The 21,966-nt window shown below is 41.1% G+C and overlaps 1 protein-coding gene across 1 annotated transcript in view; it reads left to right on the forward strand.

Moving 5' to 3' along the window:
- FBN1 (fibrillin 1) overlaps positions 1-21,966 on the forward strand; it is a 141,288-nt gene that overhangs the window by 61,833 nt on the left and 57,489 nt on the right. Inside the window, exons 13-23 of the mRNA XM_075575645.1 lie at positions 4,990-5,109; positions 5,567-5,692; positions 10,101-10,223; positions 13,269-13,391; positions 15,420-15,572; positions 16,357-16,410; positions 17,271-17,396; positions 18,655-18,780; positions 18,988-19,107; positions 19,729-19,866; positions 21,360-21,410. Coding sequence (XP_075431760.1) covers positions 4,990-5,109; positions 5,567-5,692; positions 10,101-10,223; positions 13,269-13,391; positions 15,420-15,572; positions 16,357-16,410; positions 17,271-17,396; positions 18,655-18,780; positions 18,988-19,107; positions 19,729-19,866; positions 21,360-21,410 — 1,260 coding nt within the window. The remainder of the gene's footprint in view (positions 1-4,989; positions 5,110-5,566; positions 5,693-10,100; positions 10,224-13,268; positions 13,392-15,419; positions 15,573-16,356; positions 16,411-17,270; positions 17,397-18,654; positions 18,781-18,987; positions 19,108-19,728; positions 19,867-21,359; positions 21,411-21,966) is intronic.

The raw sequence follows: 21,966 nt of genomic DNA on the forward strand, positions 1-21,966 counted from the left end.
CCACTAGAAATTTTCCCGCGCCCGCCACTTTGCGCACCCCTGCCTTAACGTAATGCTGGGCGAATCGGCTGCGAGCGTTGATTCAGCCGCGACTTTTTTCGCCACTCAAAAAGGGCACATTTTGTATTTTTCGCAACCCCCATGCGGAAGCGTCTCAGAGGCGGGTCTCAGACCCAGAATCTTTCCCCAATGTGTACATCAGCATTACATATTCAAATGCTCATTTATTGATGATCCCTAATTAGAAGCAGGAAAACAGCAAATGGGATCGATATATATCTATAGAGCCACTTAAAATATCAACAAAGTAGGCATGGATCGCAGATAAACACTGGTGATTCATACATTTTTTTTTTTACATTTATTTAACTAATAAAATGAAAATATTATTGTTGAACTAACATGTCTTAAATAGGATTAACAGCTTTTTTATTTTTTCAAATGTTTTAAATGACAGCGATGAATTAAGTAGAAATAGCCGCGTTAGTCCAGTTGCGACAGCGAGTCCAGTTTCAACAAGTCAATAAAAAAAAAAGGTATCACCTAATACTGAAGAACTCATTTACGCTGCACAAATGACAATTAGGAACAGTGAGATGCAAATAAGAGACACGTGGAACGGGGGAGGTGAAAAAGAAAGATGTAGCAGAAGGCAAAGTGAGACAGGGAGAATGTTTAGCGAGAATCAAAATCCCTCACCGGCGTTTGCCAAAGCTGCCAGCAATGGAATTCTTTATGGCTCCTGAGCAAATGGAAAGTGATGCCGGGCCAAGATTTTTACAAGTGAACTTGACAGTAAAGACTGTTAGAATGTAACTCGTAATTCCTGGGTTGGTAAAATATACTAGTAATGTAGCTGAAAGTGCGTGGAATTTACAGTTGAGAATGCAGGTTTATAATAAGCATTGATAAGTCCAAACCTTTTGTGGTGAGTCATTCTTCGAGATTTAGGCAGAAAAGCCATAAAACGTATCCTAAGAACCCTCTCCTTGGGAAGATGTCACAGTTGCTTTTCATGCGATACCTGCATTCAATAAGAACTGGATAAGTACAGTAGAAATTAAAGCTTTAAAGTGCTTGTATATATTAGAGATGACATCATTATATGTGATATACCATGTGTGTATGTGTACATATATATATTTAGTATATATCACAAATGAAAAGATCACTTGTGAGCACATTCACATGTCTTAGGCAAGTCTGCAACCCTGCCTTTCACCATTATCACCTAGCATACAGTGCTCCCACTGCAGCGAGGGATTCTGGGAAATGACATGAAAATGAACACAACGTGTCACCTTTCGCCTGAAATCCATTTGTACATGGAACCCATATGTAAGAAACCTTTAAAGCCAAGAATGTTACATTTGAGTCAGGTCTGATTCAAATGACTTCATACTGGGTGGAGAGCATTTTTCATTCACAACGCAGGAAAAATATTCAGTACATTCCATTAAAATGTGTATGTTCCATAATGCTTCTCCCTAACTCCGCCCATTTTTGAGAGAGAACACATTCACATGTCTTAGACAGGTCTGCAACCCTGCTTTTCGACATAATCACCAAGCATACAGTGCTTCCACTTCAGCAAGTGATTCTGGGAAATGACATGCAAATGAGCACACAGTGCCACCTTTTGTCAATCCATTATTACATGGAGCCCTTAATCCAATGCTCACTGTTTTAAACACAGCTTTTAAACATAGCCTGGGATGAGATGCAAAGCCAGTGAACCCACTCACAGACAGACTGTTTCAACCTTTTGGGTCTCATTAGTGTGAGATTGGTTGTACTGGCTTTGCAATTTGAGACTTTGGGTAGGTTTTCACCACACATTATTTAGGTTATTGTTGGTGAAAAGGTGACTGAAAACCCTCCACCGTATAGCATATAAAAATATTACGTGTGAGCATGAGCGTGCGTGTGGCAAATGGAAATATTACTGTATGCTCATTTGCATGTCTTAGACAGGTCTGCAACCCTGCCTTTCACCATTATCACACAGCACTTTCACTGCAGCAAGGGATTCTGGGAAATGACATGCAAATGAGCACACAGTGCCACCTTTTGCTTCAAAACCATTCAACATGGTTCCCCTATAGGCTTAAGCTTGTTGCATGGTCACAGCTTTGAGCACAGCCAGGGTTAAGATGCATAGCCAGTGAACCCACCCACAGGCAGACTGTTTCCATATGCTTTGCAGTGGAGGGTTTTTGTCACTTTTTTTACCCACGATAACTTAACCGTGTGTGTGTGTGTGCGCGTTCATTTGCATGTAATTTCCCAGAATCCCTCGCTGCAGTGGAAAAACTGTATGCTAGGTGATAATGGTGAAAAGCACGGTTGCAGACCTGTCTAAGACACGTGAATGGGCTCACAAGTAGTATATGTATGTATATATATATGTATACATTATATACTATACAGTATACACAATGATGGTTGGACATGAGTGGCTTTTGGGGATGCAGACAGTAACATTTGTTAAACCACTGACGATAGTGTAGACATGCACAGATCTGTAACATTTTAACACAGTGGGGGTTGTCTTTGAAGGGAGCAGTGTGATGTTAGGCAATCAGTTCATAGCACACACGGCCCCAGCAGGTTCCCTGAAATGCTGCAGACATCCTGTTCTTCTCCTCCTTCCTCTTGTGCTTTTTTCCCCCACAAAGTGACCCACGTATTCTAGTCTCCTGCCCCAGCTCTGCTTGCATTACTAATGTCAACTTCTAATGACAGGAGAGCGATGGTGCTGAGGGGGGTTGGGGAGGAACGCTACGTTTTGCCAAACCCGCACTTTCGCTTTTTATTTGTTTAGAAGGAAATGGGATTGATGTAACAGATATCTCTCCCTATCTGTTTATACATTTTTTTTGAAAGCAGTAGTTTTTCCCTATTTGGAACGCAGTCGCAGAAGTGCGGTAATATGGCAGAATAGTCACCATATAGGACTGATCGTTTCACTGCTCTGTGAAAACGAGAAATGTGTTTATCATGCAGGGGGCACATCATATTAATGCAGAGGTCATTCGCACGCCTGGTGCAGGCAGAGAGTAGAATCCTTGGTCCTGTGAGATAACAGGAGGCAATGAGATCACGTGGAAGTGTAATTTGTATGTCAGTAGGGTGCAAGTTCCTTTCACCTAGGGTGGGGGTGAACAAGTCAAGTCCTCAAAACCTCCCAACTGGCCAGGTTTTAAGGACATCCCAGCTTCAGTGGAGGTGGCTCAATCAGTCCCAGCTTCAGCACACATGGCTCAATCAGTCCTAGCTTAAGCACAGGTGACTCAGCCAATGCTTCAGCACAGGTGGCTCCATCAGTGGCTCAGTGAGCCAATGGTGGAGCCACCTGTGCTGAAGCTGGGATATCCTTAAAACCTGACCAGTTGAGGGTCTTGAGGATTGGAGTTGAGCAGCCCTGACCTAGGGTACGACAGGAAATGAGTATCTGTAGTAAGCGTTAGCACAGCGTCAATGTATCTGACACTTGGAAGGGCCGTATATTTAGTTCAGTTGTGTTCATGCCAGCAATGAGGCATGGAACAGGTTAATCTAATGTGTGTATGGCCAAAGGGACGACCAGAGGGGTCTGCAACACATAGGGGACTCCCTTGCAGTGAAGAGGTTAAGTGCCATTAGTCTACAGATCCAAACACATGCTTCTTTCACCAATACACCAACTGCTGATTCTATAAGTGCTGAAGTGCTCCTTCGGACATAGAATCAGCCCCTACATAGTGTTGCTGAGGAAACACAAATACAACCCGCACAGCAGCACATTCCTAATCTTCTTTATTTCTCATCTTCAAATGATATCACTGCCACAGGGGGTATTGATGCAAACTCTCAGCAGCAATTCAATGTTGAGCTTGTTTGTTGAACAGAAACGGGGGTTAGCTGTGATGCATTACATAGCACATTCATTACAGTACATTTTTAGGAAGGATGTTTGACTAGAAAAGGCTGTTTACACAAGGGCTAGAATTATGAATGAGCGACAGTCTTTGCTGACTCTTGATCATTTTTCCAGATTGTAGACAAAATTAGCTTTTAAAAACCACTTAATGTGTTCTTGATATATTTTTTTTTGGGGGGGGGGGGGGAAGAAATTAATAAATCCAATATGCTGTTTACTGAGCCAGCAATCCCTCAACTTTATACTAAATCTGGTATTCAACCTCGTAAATACTTGTATATGTTTGTTTACTTTATCCAAATTCTCCATTTATATGACAAAAAGTCATGTCTGTCACTAGACTTTTAGACGTGAATGTACTCACAAGTGATATTTTTACTTCTTGTAGAATACTAAAAGAATGCACTTTGTTCCCTTGTTCCCTTGTGTTTGAATTATTTCCTGGCTATTTTATGAGAATGTTTCCCTCACTTTTATTACATGTCAAGCATCTCTGTAATACCATATCAACTTTCAGGAGTCTTGTTTGTATTTTCTCATTAGTGTGTCATTTTTTTAGCTCATGTATTTTTTCAATAATGAACATTGGAAATGAATGGTTGCCTGATGTCATATTTTGCTTGTGGTTATTGTCCATAATTAGTATTTGGAACTGTGGCATATTACCAAATGAGTTGATCATGCTATATGTGTGCAGTAGAAGCTTAAAGTAAACATACAGTCTACATCTGCGTCGCCCCAAAGGCTGATAACCTTCGGCACCGCCAAAAGGCAACCAAAGGGTGTGAGCCATTTGATGCCATTCTCTGATGTTTGGTGATGTTAAAGCTGCTCTATTTCAATCTGAAACGCACCAGCCCTTTTATCTCCTGTACATAGTTTTCCAACTCTAATTGTCCATGAAATGTCTGCAAATTCACTGTATAACCCTATTCTTTTAATGTAACCATGTATTTCTCATCATAACTCTGTGCCCAGGACATACCTGAAAACGAGAGGTAACTCTCAATGTAACACTTCCTGGTAAAACATTCCATAAATAAATACTCTCTCTTTCTGCTTCCTAGATGCTGATGAGTGTGAGAAAAATCCTTGCCTCCATGCAGATTGTGTTAACACACAAGGGTCTTATATTTGCCAGTGCCATTCTGGATTTCAGAGCACATCAACAAGGACAGAGTGCAGAGGTAAATAAGGTTATAGTGATCATTGGTAAATGCCAAATATTAGAGTGAATTCTGGATTTAATTCATACCAACACGCACTGCATGCAGAGCACATTTTTGGTAGACTGAACTAATACATATGGGAAATGGTTTCTTGGGGTAAATCACATTGATATAACTTGATTTGTTGGTATTTTATCAACTTGGTAGTACTCACGCCAACATTAGAAATTTTCTATCAGAAAAAATGTTTTTTTTTGCAGGGAGCTATTGTATCACATTTGAGAACTATTCACATTGCAACTTGGTTTGATAGAATTCCATATCTAATATATTATCAGCAGTCGTGTGTTAATGAGGCAGGTCTCTGGCACAAGACATATCAGATCCCAATACAGAAATGGCTTCAACTTATATTTTTTTTCCGAAAGGAAGAATACACATTGCAGTGAGTTTGTATCTGTTTTCTCACTCTCAGACATGGACGAGTGCTTACAAAATGGCAGGATCTGTAATAACGGGCGGTGTGTGAACACAGATGGAAGTTTTCACTGCGTGTGTAATGCCGGCTTTCAAGTCTCAGCTGATGGGAAAAATTGTCAAGGTAATTGTTTCCAGTGGATTCAGCTGTTTGGATTACAGTCGGTCTGTCATCACCCGTCTTAAATTCTCTCTCTCGTCTCTGTGTCCAAATCCTTGTGACGCCCGAAGGGTCTCTGCAATACGCTGCTCGGTCCCAGCAGTTTGCTCATCACTTGGGCTACGTATTGCTCCATGTTCATCTGCACAGGTGCTTCCTTTCTTGCCATCTGTGCGAAATTAACCTCGGCACAGCAGGGCGGGTCAGTAATACATTGTAAAGCAGCGTATATGGGTTGCTGGCCACTCCAGCGATGAAAGCATGTGTAACACAGATTTATACCAGTAACGGCACCTGTTTGTAACTTTCCTGCAAGTCTCACTGTCTACAACCGGGGGGGGGGAGGCAACTGAAGTCCTCAAGGGCCACCAACAGGTCAGGTTTTCAGGATATGCCTGCTTCAGCACAGGTGGATCAATCAGTGATTGAGCCACCTGTGCTGAAGCTGGGACTGATTGAGGCACCTGTGCTGAAGCAGGGATATCCTGAAAACCTGACCTGTTGGTGGCCCTTGAGGACTGGAGTTGCCCAGCCCTGGTCTATAATCTGCAAATTATTCATCTGCTGTATACAGCGTTGCTTTGATTACCAGTTTGCATCAACTGCTGTAGAATTACAGTAGCCATAGTTATCCTGGTGTCACTCATATACACACAAATTCACACAGTCACTCATTGACACACCCACTCACACAGTCACTCACATTCACACAGGTACTCCCAGACACACACACCCAGTCACTTACATTCACACGGTCACTCGCTTTCACACAGTCACTCGCTTTCACACAGTCACTCGCTTTCACACAGTCACTCGCTTTCACACAGTCACTCGCTTTCACACAGTCACTCGCTTTCACACAGTCACTCGCTTTCACACATATACACTCCTAGACACATATACACTCCTAGACACATATACACTCCTAGACACATATACACTCCTAGACACATATACACTCCTAGACACATATACACTCCTAGACACATATACACTCCTAGACACATATACACTCCTAGACACATATACACTCCTAGACACATATACACTCCTAGACACATATACACTCCTAGACACATATACACTCCTAGACACATATACACTCCTAGACACATATACACTCCTAGACACATATACACTCCTAGACACATATACACTCCTAGACACATATACACTCCTAGACACATATACACTCCTAGACACATATACACTCCTAGACACATATACACTCCTAGACACATATACACTCCTAGACACATATACACTCCTAGACACATATACACTCCTAGACACATATATACTCACACATACTCACACAGACATTTACACACATATATATATACACAGGAACGTCCCTGCAGCAGCTGTGTCTGATACGCTGGCACCACGGGGTTAGAAGCTGCCTGTGAGCAGCGGCCAGCTCTACTCTTCCACACACCCCCTCTCTCTCTCTGCTCCCCCTGAATCCTCAGACTGGAAAGAGGGAGAGACCTGGAGTGCTCGCTGACAGGCAGAGTCCCGGCTCTAAGCAGAGTCACAAGGCACCGAGCTAACCTGTTGCCAGCAGTGGGGGCCATTTTCGGTGGGTGCCTGTCACCAGGGAAACGGGGGCAGACCACCCTAGTGCCGGCCTTGCCTCAAGGGCCAGATTATCAGGCCAATACATACCTAGGCAATTTGCTTTCAAGATAACTGGAGCTACATTCATTGGATAACAATGGGTTAAACTGAGAAATCTCGAGATAGTGTAACCGGCTTGTTTTTGACCATTGAGTTTGGACCACCCTGCTGTTGTATTGCTCTGCCAATGATTTGTGGGTTCCCAGAACTGAAGGAACGACTATTGTATATCAGTATGAAGGTCTTCCAACTGCAATACACAGTATTGATGAATATGCCTCAAAACTTAAAGCGGCAGTTCCAGCAATATCCTACGTGTGTTTTTTTTAAAAAATAAATCAGTTCTGTACTATGAGAAAATACTTGTAGCATTAAAAAAAAAAAAAGAATGTTTTAAAGACATTTTTAATGTTTCTTATGTAAGAAGCATTTCCAAAGTGACAGCCCCCTTCCCCTTCTGATAGGCTCTGGCTCCTCTCTCTAATAGTGCACCAATTGTATCTAGTAACTGCCCAGTCAATCATATTCCAGGACTACATTGCCCAGAATGCTGTGCAAGAACTGAATTAAATAACCCAGAGCAAAGCGATCGATTACAGGAGAACGGATCGATCTGCAGCTGAGCTAATCACTTGTCAGTGTGCAGATTGTATTGAAGCACATATTGAATGGGAAAAAAATATATATATTTAAAAAAAAAAAAAAACGGCAGCTTTAACTACATATTGGTAATGTTGATTGTTGTACTGCGGAACTGCTGGTCTTAATAGGTGAGCTTTGAAAATAAAAGTATTTGAGATTGTTAAATGATGGGTTGAAGTATTTTACATTATTCTGATTGCAGGTCTAATATTTTATTATTTGATTGACTTAATTGCATAACTACAGTAAATAAAATTAATACTTTAGTTCCTATATATAGTGTTGCCAGTGTATGTTGCATAGATCAGGAGTACGCAAACTGGGGGGCGTGAGATTTTCTGGGGGGGACGTGGCGGATACAGAGGCCCCGGGCTCTTCCCAAAAACATTTAAAATAAATGCCGGGGAGCGCACGCAAGGCCGCTGTAACATCCCTTACCGGATCTCCGGCAGTGGCATCGCCATGGTAAAGCCGCAGCGTCAGAAGACGCCGGACACCAGGTAACGGGGGGTGGGGGGCGCGAGCAGTGAGGGAGAGAAGGTAGGGGGGCGCCGACTGAAAAGTTTGTGCACCCCTGGCATAGATCACAATTCAGCAGCAACAATGAACCCTGAAGCGTTGGCAGCCCCATTTTTAGTTCTTGAGATATAGGGGCAGATTCACCAAACGTCGGTACGGGTTAGCGCCCTCAATCCGGCGTTAGCTTTCATTGACTTGAAATGGCGTTAACGCCGGATCGGGTGCCAAACCCGTCCTGGCGCTTGCTGAATTTGGGCCATAGAGAGATAAAGGGACTTGGTCAAAGTGACAAATAGCAGAGACTGTTGCACAACGAGCATCTCCCACTTCAGAGACAGCTACTTAACGCACAGATCTAACCCTCCTTCTCATTCTGCAAAAAAACATCCAGTCAACATTTATGGGTTTATTCAATAAGGTGCTATAGTGCTGATAAGGTGCTATAGTGCTGATAAGGTGCTACCCCACAGACTGTCCTATACAAGGCAACAGGGGATTATACTGTATAGGTGTAAATTCAGCAAAGACAGGACATATGACTTTAAGTACACAGAGATATACTCATGTGTATGCGTGTGTATATGTATTCACCACTCCGCCTGGGCTCTTTGTAAAACAATATACTGTTTTTATTGTAAGCCCGACTTTAAAAGATTAAAATGGACGTTTAAGTCAAACGTAAGGAAATAATTCCTACCGCAAAGATAGAAAGCCAATAGCGAACCATGTCCTCTATCTTCCCAAGGTTCTTGGGAGCTTTCCCAGTGATCCTTTCATGTGTTAAAACTATTTCAGAAACAGTTTTTCCATAAACTTTTCTGGCTGAAGATAATCAGAGTCTGGGCTGTCCAATTGGCAGTCTGCATGTGTTCGATGGGGTGATGGTAACTGGCTTGGGAGGCTCTGGTCTATGCACAGCGAAGGAGAGCTGGAGAAGAGCAGCAGATCAAGGGTTCTGCCAGGTTCTGACACTGTCTTGCAAAAGACTTGCAGAGCCCTGCAGAGTGTTCAGATGACTCTAGGGCAGGGGTGGACAACTCTAGGGCAGGGGTGGGGAACTCTAGGGCAGGGGTGGACAACTCCCGTCCTCAAGGGCCACAAACAGGTCAGGATTTAAGGATATCTCTGCATCAGCACAGGTGGCTCCATCAGTGGCTCAGTCGAAGACTGACTTGACTTGTTGGTGGCCCTTGAGGACTGGTGTTGGCCACCCTTGCTCTAGGGAATAAATGGAGAGAAGAAGTGGGTCTTTACGCACAGACTTTGTGAGCGGAGGGAAGTGGCATTATACTACGGAGAGAGGAGCACAAGAGGAGGCAGTCGCAGTGGGAAATAATCAGGGGTTGTGGGGGTGAAGAAATACAAAAGATTGAGAGGGAGGGTAGATGGGACGAAACGAAATGTAAGAAACAATGGATGCAAAATACAATAATGGCAAGAAGAAAAGGAAACTCAAATTGCTGTGACTCACAAGCACCTAATATTCTTCATTACATTTCCAAAGGGGGGGATTGTACGAAGGCATTCTGCACAGGCATTCGGTCAGTTCTTTAATAACAATAATGAAATACGACTTGTATTTTTTTCGCAGATATGGATGAATGTAGCGTGGCAAACATGTGCCTAAATGGCATGTGCATTAATGAAGATGGAAGTTTTAAATGTATTTGCAAACCTGGTTTCCAGCTGGCACCCAATGGGCGGTTTTGCACAGGTATGTACTGAACTTTGGAATCATATTGTTATTAGTTAAAAGCAGAATTCTTTGCGATGGTCCTACACCTACATACAACACTGTGACGGTGTCATAATAACTCTCTACCTCTCTGTCCTTGAATTGCCCTTGGGTTTTTTTTCATCTGCAAAAACACTCCCCTTAGCCTACATTACCTTATTAGCCAATGTTAATTCCAATACTGATGGTTACTAGAACCTTTGAAATGCTTTGAAGGTGAGGTTGCGGGTCTCCTCAAATACATTTCACCTCCAACATGACTAGCAATAAGAGGTTGCATTTAGATTTCTCATTGTTGAGCAGACCATGTATAATGGTCCGTCTGTGCAAATTAGCACAATGTCGCACATGTATGTGAGGGATTGTGGCTTTCTGTTCACTGGGAACATAATATCGTGCAAACTGTACTATGTTTTAGAGCAATTCCATAAAAATCCACCAACACAAGAGCAAAAACAGATGTGGAGCCAAATTAATTGTGGTTAATCTGGTTTTGTCTTGTTATTTTGTTCTGTCTCAAAGATTTTTTGGAATATTGTGAGCAATAACATTGAAATATATAGCTGTACAAAATCATGTCTACATCTCTTTACAATTTAAAATAGAGACTGTTTAATTGATTATTACCAGTGATCCAACAAAGGTTAAAAATGATCAGACTTCCAGATGTTTTGTGGCAATAAAGAATACTCTTTCATAATTGTACATAATTCACATCCAAAAATAATCAGCGTAGCCTGCTTTGCATTGAGTACATTATTTAGCAATTTTCCAGTTGATAATACCCATCTATGCTGCATTACACAGATTTAATTTAGTTACACTGAGGAATATTTGGGATTGTTTCTGCTGATCTAAGTAATGCTGATCCCAAACTCGCCAAGATACGGAATACTGCATATGTATTCACAACATACAAATCAGTAAGGTGTGAGTCCCCCTTGTACTAGTGCATGTCTAAAAGAACTCACCCATGGGCAGGCATCAGAGGAGTGAGCGGTCTTTGTCTATTCAACATGCTGTAAAGACACTTCTCCGTGGGGGGAGACTAAGGTCCGCTGCGGGGTAACGCAACTGATCCGGTGGTAACTTGAATGGCAGTTAATGCAGAGTCTGGTGCGTTGACCCACAACAGACCATAGTAAATCTGCCCATATGTCAGGGAATATCTGAGCTCCATTCGTTTTACATGTGTTCATTCGTTATTCAATGTGCTCTCCAGCATCTTCCATGTTACCATAGCTCTGAGATCTTTGGGCACCATTTTTAAAAGGTTTTAGCTGTATTTCTAGAGAGCAGAAAGGAAAGAGTACTCTGTCAAAATAAATTGTATTTACCATTATAGTTAAGTGTTCCTAAATAGAAATAACGATTGAAGGATTTTACCATCAACTATTTGCAATGGTGACCAGTAAGTATATATGTTTTACATTGCAGTGCAATGGGTTATTAGCGACTTTATTAGCGAGCAAGTTAAAATCCCCTTTTCTGCTAATGCTGTGCAACATTTGGGTGCTAAACGACATGCGTTGTTTTAATCAGCCACCTGCATTGTAAACTTAATTGATACTGCTCCTTTTTATGATCTATTAAAAAAAGAAATGCAGTTTTGTACCATGAGTGACGCTGATGTTGTGTGTGTGTGTTATGGCCGAAAGCCACAGATTAAATAAAAAATAGAGGTGTTTCATTCTCAATTTGTCCTTTTTTGAGGTCAGCAGCGTAGCACATTCAGCCTCGTGCTGTGTTTAAAGTTCTTGCGGCTTCATTGGCGTGCATGGTAACGCTGTGATGTACAGTACACACCATTTATTGTTCTTATATGTACAGTAGTATGGATTCGGTGCCGCTGCATTAGAGATGTGACATCTAAAGCAGCAATCTGTACTGCTTGTTTGTTTGTGAGGGTCTCGTACAGTACTTTTGACCCGGGGTAGCCATCTCCAGTTCTCAAGACCCCCCCCACAACAGATTTGTTTTTGAGGATTTCCTCCCAGCTTCTGCACAGGTTGCTCAATCAGGGGCTCAGTCGAAGCCACCTGTGCTGAAGCAGGGGTATCCTTAAAATCTGACCAGGTGGTAATTTGTGGGGATTGGAGTTGGCTACCCCTGCCTTAGCGGCTCCTGGGTGTCCAATGGATTTCAGCCCCCCTGCTCCTGTTTCCAGAGAAACCCCAGTAGAAGCTAATTGAATCCCCAAAACTCCCAGACCAGAATACTTGTCCGGCAGGACAATATGGCATCCAGATCTTTAATTGCAAACACCAATCACCAACCAATCAATTGGACCAATAGAAAGCCGTGACATCATTGCCTGATGACGTTGCAAAATTCCATTGGTGACCCAGACAGCCATCTATGTACTTTTTTGTTGCAAGAAAATGAAAAAGATTAAAAGTTAATGTTACCAGCAACCTTGGAGCTGGGGTGCACCACGATCGAGTTCCTTGGGAACCCCGGTATCTACAAATGTCAAGTTTTGGGGGTATTGTGGCTCTAAGCTCTTCCCTGCACTGGGACAGAAACACATTGCAAACAGTGAGGACATGACTCTATGAGAATATGACCCTGTGACAGGGGCGGCAAACTCCAGTCCTCAAGGGCCACCAACAGGCCAGGTATTAGGGATATCCCTGCTTCAGCACAGGTGGCTCAATCAGTGGCTCAGTTGCAGATTGAGCCACCTGTGCTGAAGCTGGGACTGATTGAGCCGCCTTTGCTGAAACAGGGGTATCACGAAAACATGACCTGTTGGGGACCCTTGAGGACTGGACGCATGTAAAAAGGGAGACTTGTGTTTATTTTAGGATCCTACTGAAACAAATGTTAACGTCCATAACATCCCCTTAATAAATCAGTTCTAATACATACCGTAACATCGTAAACTCCAACATGTATTTTTGTTGGAATCCCCATTTGTTGGTAGGGGAGACACATTTTTGATGGGCTGCGGGATCCTCGTGTCCATCGCTGTTGCTTTGCTCTGTTGCATTACACTGGGATTAACTGCTCTTTACACGACAGATATTAACGAGTGCGACATGGCCGGCATCTGCATGAACGGACATTGTGTGAACACGGACGGATCTTTCAGATGCGAATGCTTCCCTGGACTGGCCGTTGGACTCGATGGACGCGTGTGCGTCGGTAAGACACAACGTAGAACTCGAAATGTTTGGTAACCCCCAGAAGAAAAGACACAAATACCCAATGCTACATCCAATGCGACAAAACACATATGAGAATACTAACATTGAAGTATTTAATCGAGTAAGGGTCATTTAGTTAAACCCTTTGGCCAAAGCATTATAAGCCTGCAGCCACGTCACGGCATGACCAGTATGCAGGTCCTAACACTACCGGTGAAAATTCTCATTTGCCTCTGCTGGAGGGAGAACAGTCTCAGTGGGCCTGGTCTCAAGTGGGCCTGGTCTCAGTGGGCCTGGTCGCAGTGGGCCTGGTCTCAGTGGGCCTGTCCTGCACAGGAACATGGGGGAAATCTGCTACTTAAAAAAGGGAGAGCTAGACATGTTTGTTAACCCCCATAAGAAATCTATTCATCAAAATCTCCCATCTCCAAACAGCTGCAAAAACATGGCTAGAGTTATCCAAGAAAATAAAACCCACTTCAAGCTATAGGAAGTTTCCTTTGATAAAGCTGTTTCAATCCTTTTGTACTGAGGGAGTAGCTCAGTGGAAATGTCATTGCCTTTGAAGCAGGTGAACCCAGTTCAAACCCCACTGTGACTTGGTGACACATGTTATAATACACATTCTGGTGCCGGGAGACAGACACCTTGCCGTCCATTCTCCTAATACGGGGCCTTAATCCCATGTGCCTCAGGCACAACATGTAAGCTTTTCAAGGCTGGAACTCTTTGTGCCTTTAAATTGTGTTGGTTTTTGAAAGGGTGAATAGCCGACAAGGCGCCATTCCTTACGTAGAGTAATATTTGCTATGCATTGCTATTCCGTCAGTCACTTCCCGGCACTGGAAGACACATGGGCCATAAGCGGTTTTATGGAATAGTACTACTTAATAATTATGACATCTCTCAGTAGCCTCCTTTCCAACTCCCCCAGATATACTCTGGATCCAATCTTGGTTTGAGCAGTGGCACAAAAATGCGTACAAGGTTTTGTCTCTTACCAGAACACAACAGACAGCTGTGACATTGTTGCAGCCATCAAAAAGTGTCATTTTTTTCCTTCAAGGACTATCCATATAGGATTTAGAGAAGTGCAGAGAATTGTCTTGCTACTGGCCATAATGGTGGGAAAACATCATTTTAATTAGACATGTATCCATTGAACAGTGTGATGCAACTCATATACATAACACATGATACATAAAGCTTGGCCCCCTGCAGACGCACTTACCAGAACTCCCTCCTACTGTCTCTGTACGTTCTCCCTACCTACCAATTAGACTGTAAGCTCCTCGGGGCAGGGACTCCTCTTCCTTAATGTTACGTTTATGTCTAAAGCACTTATTCCCATGATCTGTTATTTATATTATCTGTTATTTATTTGATTACCACATGTATTACTACTGTGACGCGCTATGTACATTAAGGGCGCTATATAAAATAAAGACATACAATACAACTCATATGAATGGATATCCATGCCCATGTTATGAGCTCACAGTGGTGCACGAAATTCTCGTATGGGGGTAGCAGCAACTTGGAAATAAGAAATAATTCTCTTTTGCTAGTAATATAGCATGTAGTGTATATATATATATATATATATATATATATATATATATATATATATATATATATATATATATATATATATATATATATATATATATATATATATAATCATGTAATGAGTCATTCTTTCATTTAGAGACATGTTTGTCAAAGTATTCTAGTATTTGTGTTCATCCCATAACAATATCCCAAATAAGTAAACACGGGAAGGACGTTGATCCAGGGAGTAATCTGATCTTATGAGATATCATTAGATGATGTATCACTGGGGTTTGTGTTTGCCTTCCTCTTGATCAATATACTGTAAATACCAATATAGGATAAAGTATCTGTCGTCTAAATCTAGCATCGGTTGAACGTGATGGACGTATGTCTTTTTTCAACCCCATCTACCATGTAACTATGTAACTGCAGCTATGTAACTATATGCTAATGGCATGCTTTTCTATTTAAGACACGCACATGAGAAGCACGTGCTACGGTGGCTATAAGAGAGGTCAATGCGACAGACCATTGCTTGGAGCAGTCACGAAATCGGAGTGTTGTTGCGCCAACACTGAATTTGCTTTCGGAGAACCCTGTCAACCTTGCCCGGCAAAAACTTCAGGTAAGAGTAGTGACAAGTGGGAAACCGACCACAAGCCTTAAAGCTGCAGACCAAGCAATATCCTACATATGTGGGGTTTTTTTTTTAAAATAAATCAGCACTGTACTATGAGAAAATACTTGTAGCAGTTTTATTTTTGAAACAACTCTAAATTACATTTTTAATGTATTATAATGTAACAAGCACTTTTTGTTTCCATAGCAACCATTTACAAAGTCACACCCCCTTCCTCTTCTGAACCAGGCTCTGGCACACCCCTTTTTGAGCCCTGCCTCTCTAGCAGTGCACCAATTGCATCTAGTGACTGCCTGGTCACATGATCTTCCCCACAGAACTTTGCATCTTTGGTCCTCTTCTGCTGCACTGACAGCCATTTAGTGAACCCCTGAGCCGAATCATTGTGTGTATTGTATTGATGCACATATTTTTTATTTTTTAAACGGCAGCTTGGACGGCTGCTTTAAAGATTCAATTAATTGAACTACTACAAGCAAGTAAATATTTGACTCAATATTTGATACAGTGAATATGGAATTTGAAGAGTAAACATCCAACTTAAATAGAAGTGTGCTTATTTATGGTCAATCTGTAAACGTAATAGTGTATTGTGCTCACTACATAGTATTCCAATAATAAAATACAACCATTTTACATGTACTTTTCTGTAAAGAAACTGTGTGCTCATATAATGTATAATTAGTATTTTCTGTGATTTGCTTTCCCGCTGTTCATTTTCTCAGTTACAGGGTGTAATGGTTTTCCCGCGGCTTGTGTTTTTTTGTAGAGGAGTATCAAGCTCTGTGCAGCAGTGGGACAGGCATGACTTCTACCGGCACCGGTATGTCTGGTTAATATGAAATCATTGTTTCACATCATGGAGGACATCAATTGTACGAGGCAATAACACAGCAATGTATTTCTGTCATTTTGTAATGAGAACACACTGACAGCAGAGAAATCATTATGCCTGGCTATGCTATTCTTTGTGTATACCCCAAACCATCACAGCTTACCCGGGGGTTTCAGTAACCCTAATATGCAGATTGCTAATTAAAACCATTTATTTTTTTGAGACTTCGCTAATTTTTTCAGCCACTCTTCCATGTAAATTAACATATTGTGTTCAGCTGTTTCCATAACAAATAAGAAAGTAATTAAACAGGATCAATTACAGAATCCATCCAATGAGAAACAATGTAATTGCATATATAAAGGGCATTCTTCGATCTAGGCAAGTTGCCAGAAGTAATAACCTGGTTGGATGTCTGCTTAGTTAGCTGAAAATATGCAATCTGGATTTTGTTTAGAGCATGAGAGGCCTAACTCCCAGTCCTCGAGGGATCAGGTTTTGAGGATATCCCTGCTTCAGCACAGATGGCTCAATCAGTGGCTCAGTTGAAGACGGAGCCACCGATTGAGCCGCCTGTGCTGAAGCAGGGGTATCCTGAAGACCTGATGGTGATCCTTGAGGACTAGGAGTTAGGCCACCCCTGGTTTAGAGCAACGTAAGTAAGCAATGGCAATTACAACCAATCACATCACATACCATATTTCATCCATGGATTGGGACGCAGATGCTAAAAAAAACCCCAATAGAAATGTACCTATAGCAAATAGCACAGCGCAGAACCAGTTAGAAAGCTTCCTGCTACAGGTTTAAACCTCACATAACATGACACCCACTTCTTCTTCACTTAGATATTAATGAGTGTGCGCTGGATCCTGAAATATGCCCAAATGGAATCTGCGAAAATCTCAGAGGAACCTACAAGTGCATCTGTAATTCGGGATATGACGTGGAGTCTAATGGGAAAAGTTGCATTGGTAGGCTTCTCTCTTATGTGCTGCCTGCATATATTTGTTGATTTTTCTTTTATTGAATGACTATTTGAAAGAGGCACTCTTATCTACATAGAAACATAGAATGTGATGGCTGGTAAGAGCCACTGTGTTATCATGTGTTGTGATTTGTAATATGCATGGAAAAGCCCTCTCCCGCCTTAAACCTTTCTCGCTGACTGCCCCACACCTCTGGAATGCCCTTCCCCTCAGTACCCGACTAGCACCCTCTCTATCCACCTTTAAGACCCACCTTAAGACACACTTGCTTAAAGAAGCATACGAGTAGCACTGTGGATAATACTAGACACATGATACATAAAGCTTGGCCTCCTGCAGACGCTCTTAACAGAACTCCCTCCTACTGTCTCTGTACGTTCTCCCTACCTACCAATTAGACTGTAAGCTCCTCGGGGCAGGGACTCCTCTTCCTTAATGTTACTTTTATGTCTGAAGCACTTATTCCCATGACCTGTTATTTATATTATCTGTTATTTATTTGATTACCACATGTATTACTACTGTGAAGCGCTATGTACATTAATGGCGCTATATAAATAAAGAAATACAATACAATGGAGAACTCTGAATCTATCTCCGAAGGTTTTAGTATCAAATCCTGTATTTAATTATAATTTAGATCTTTCCATTATGACAAACGACTTATTCTCATTCTGGACCAGTCATTGTTATTAAAGCCTACATATAGGATTTTGAAGATTGGAATGCATGACCATGTCCTAAACCTCGATTTCAAGGTTACCCCACAAATGTTACCAATAAGATACAGTCGCTTTTAATGTAAATGATGTATAGAATAACAAACAAAGGAGGATGCCTAATAAGCGTTAAATACATATCTGTCAGACCTTCCTACTTACACCGGTCTGCAATAAATCCACTCCTATATCTAAATAGCTATTTAAAATGTATATATATATGTTGATGCAATTACAGCACTAAGGCTTGGATTCATCAAGTCTCAATGTGGGATATCACATGGTATTCAATGGTCACTAGTTGTACTGCTGGATTGAGGTACAAACAGTTGTGTTGTTTAAGTACTATCAAGTTGTACTATTTTCTTTTTATATCCCAGATATGATACTGTATCACAGTTGCAAAATAAATTAAGCCCTGAAAAGGGTTATAAATATAATTCTCGTGGTGCATAAATCGATAGGAAAAGTATGATCAAAAGTTGAATGAAGAACATGAAAGGTATATCTTTGTTCCCTCGCAGATATTGATGAATGTGCCTTAAACAGATTGCTCTGTGACAATGGACAATGTCGGAACACACCAGGAAGCTTCTCCTGCACCTGTCCCAAAGGATATGTCTACAAACCTGAACTTAAAACATGTGAAGGTAATGGAGCCCTATGGAAATAATTATATTCTAAGTTATTGCAAACCAAAGTATCTCATGATGGATACCATGTATCTGCCTATGTTATATCGTGTTCTGTAATGTAACTTCAACTTTTGGAACGTTCTGAGTCTGACATAGAAATCAATACATCTTTATGTCTCTACAGCCATTTGTCCACCAGTATAAATAAATATCTTGTTTCAGATGTCGATGAATGCGAGTTAAACCCTTGTATTAATGGTGTGTGCAGAAATAACGCTGGCTCTTTTGTGTGTGATTGCCCAACTGGAAGCACATTGGACACAACAAAGACGATCTGTATAGGTAAGTCAATTATTTCTGGTCAAATATTAAATACAATCCATCAGTAAAAAGAAAACATGCCGTACAATGTGTAATAGGTTTCATCCTAATAAGCGTAATATGTCTATGGTTTATTGTGCGTTTTTTTGCAGATTTTAGATATATAAATCCATTTTTTTATAAAAGTGACTTTATTTTTTATGTTTCATTAGCTGTTTCATGGTATCTAATTTGCCATTTAATGCATATGATTTTTAGAAAACCACTCTTGAGGTTGGTCATCTTATCGTAACACGTTATCGACATAATATGGGAACGTTGCATCCCTTAGTTATGATTTATATTATAAAGTGAGACCGATTCACAACATAAATCTTCACATACAAAATTATACAAAACTAGTGTCATCTTTGAGTCGCTGTCACCATTTGGTCCATCGTAACTTCACACCATCTTCTATATCTATACCATGGAACACAGATGACCATGGTCACACTTCTTTGCATTGCATATTCATTTAAAGAAGAGTTCGCAAGTGGATTGCGTCGGGAAGCTAAGAAGCCATCCCTGCTATAGGTAGAAACGGTGCTGTAGTCCAAGTCAATTTTGATTTCAATTTGATGTGCATATTCTTTTTCGTAGAAACTGTAAAAGGCACGTGCTGGCAGAATATTGTGAATGGAAGATGCGAAGTTAACATAAATGGGGGCACCCTGAGATCACAGTGCTGTTCAACACTAGGAGCTGCCTGGGGAAGTCCATGTATCCCATGTGAACCAGGTAATGTATTAATGTACAAACTAACGATCCTACCAAGACTTTAGGCAAAGAAGGGTGGGTAGGTATGTTGGTTCGTTCTTCCATGTAGTAACAAAGGAGGGACAGTGAGTAGAAGGTATGACGCCTTTTGTTGGACCAACAAACAGTTGATATGTTCTAAGCTTTCGAGCCTCTCGGGGTCAGGGTTACCCAATTAAGGACTCTTGAGAGGTTCAAAGCTTGTAACATATCAACTACTTGTCTAATTAATTTGTTAATAACATTCTCACAACCTTGACTTGCATTTGCAGCCACTCATTCTAATTTGCTATTAAGCCCTGAAAGCAAAGTGCAGCAATGTGTCTCCAGCAGAGACAGAGTTTAAAAGGTACACATTACTATGCATTTAAATAACCTTATTCATTCACCTTTTTGCTCTTGTACTATGTATGAAAAGTAACAATAATGAACAATATCCGGAACTCATTCTGTTAGCATTAGTGCAATATATACGTGATGGATTTACATAACGTTTTCGGCAATATTCTGCTGCAAATGATAAAAATAATACCTGCAAAGCATTGTAGGCATCTCCAGCAGTGAAGAAGTTAAAGGCACCCTATAGATTAATTGTTATATACTAGCTAATTAAACATGCCACCATACTTTGTTATTATTACATTCTCAATATGTACACTTTCTCTGTAGGCAAATGATTCATAAAAATGTATTATATGGAATATTACTTTGGATGCAATTCCACCATACATTTCATGCTTATTTGTGTTTAGAGTCAGATAACCATTCTCTACGATAGTATTTCTCAACCTTTTTTAACCCACGCCCCCTTTTAATAAACCTAAAAATCTCACACACCCTTCAAACCTGCCTCCCCCAAATTTGTAATATATATATCGCAACTAAAAATAAAATCAAAACATTTGTAAATGTAGAAGAAAATAATAATTTCGCTCTTCACATTATTTTTTACATTAAACATACATTATTTACGTCAATTGTGTGGGAATTTGTTTTCCCACGGTCACATTTAATTCCAGGCATCTATTTGTGCGCACTGCAAAGGCGACACTGTATTTTATGATGTCTTTTTATACAAAAATACTAATGTTTCCTTTTAAATATAACAGTAATTCACCTTAAAACAGAGAAAAAGGCAATAGCGGGATACCACGTGGCTGTTTAGTGGCACAACAGCACCATCCACACACGATAAACTCCACAGCGTAACTCAGAGATAAAGGAAAGATAATAGGCGCATTACTGCGCGTCATAGGACGATGCAATAAGCTGCGCACTTTCTGTAGTAAGAAAGCAGTAGATAAAACAGTTTTTTTTTTCCCCCGCTTTCCAAATAAAAAATGATATTATAATATTGAATATGTTTTATCAAACTGCACACGCCTCCCCTGAAATCCCGATACGTCCGCCTGGAGAGGCGCGCCCCACCGGTTGAGAATCACGTCTCTATGATATGTATGCCTATGTTTCAACAGATCTGGTCTGCGCAAGAGGCTTTGCAAGATCCCGCGGCACAGTGTGTGAAGGTATTTGATGTTGGTACATGTCGGTTCACACATAAACTAATGTTCAAGAAAAGATACCGGTAGCAAATATATAATGTAAGGATTTGCATCAATAACATGCAAAGAAGGACGGGTCGCCGTTGTTGGTCCTTTCTTCCATGTTCTAACAAAGGAGGGAGAGGGAGTTGGGGTATGATCCCTTTTTATTGCACCAACAAGTAGTTGAAACGTTACAAGCTTTCCAACCTCTCAGGGTTCTTCACGGACTAAGTCAATACAATGGAAACACTTTCAGCACAATAAGCGAATAGGAACTCTAGCTTCTGCCAGAATCTTTGTAGAAAAATGGCAACGTAATGCCCCAACTCCATGCAGAAAAAGCTATAAGGAGCTAGAAAGCTGGTGGATAGAATAAGAGGTAAAATGTGTAACTTAACTTTTTTTAAAACTTTTATGCAAGAGGAGCGTGGAGCAAAGTATCCAGGGCTAGTCAACTCCAGTTCTCAGGGGCTACCAAGAAGTCAGGTGGTGCAGTCGAAGATTGAGCCAAAGCAGGATATCCTGAAAACCTGACCTG

The sequence above is a fragment of the Ascaphus truei genome, chromosome 18, assembly GCF_040206685.1.
Source record: "Ascaphus truei isolate aAscTru1 chromosome 18, aAscTru1.hap1, whole genome shotgun sequence".
In the NCBI taxonomy this organism is placed as follows: Eukaryota; Metazoa; Chordata; class Amphibia; order Anura; family Ascaphidae; genus Ascaphus; species Ascaphus truei.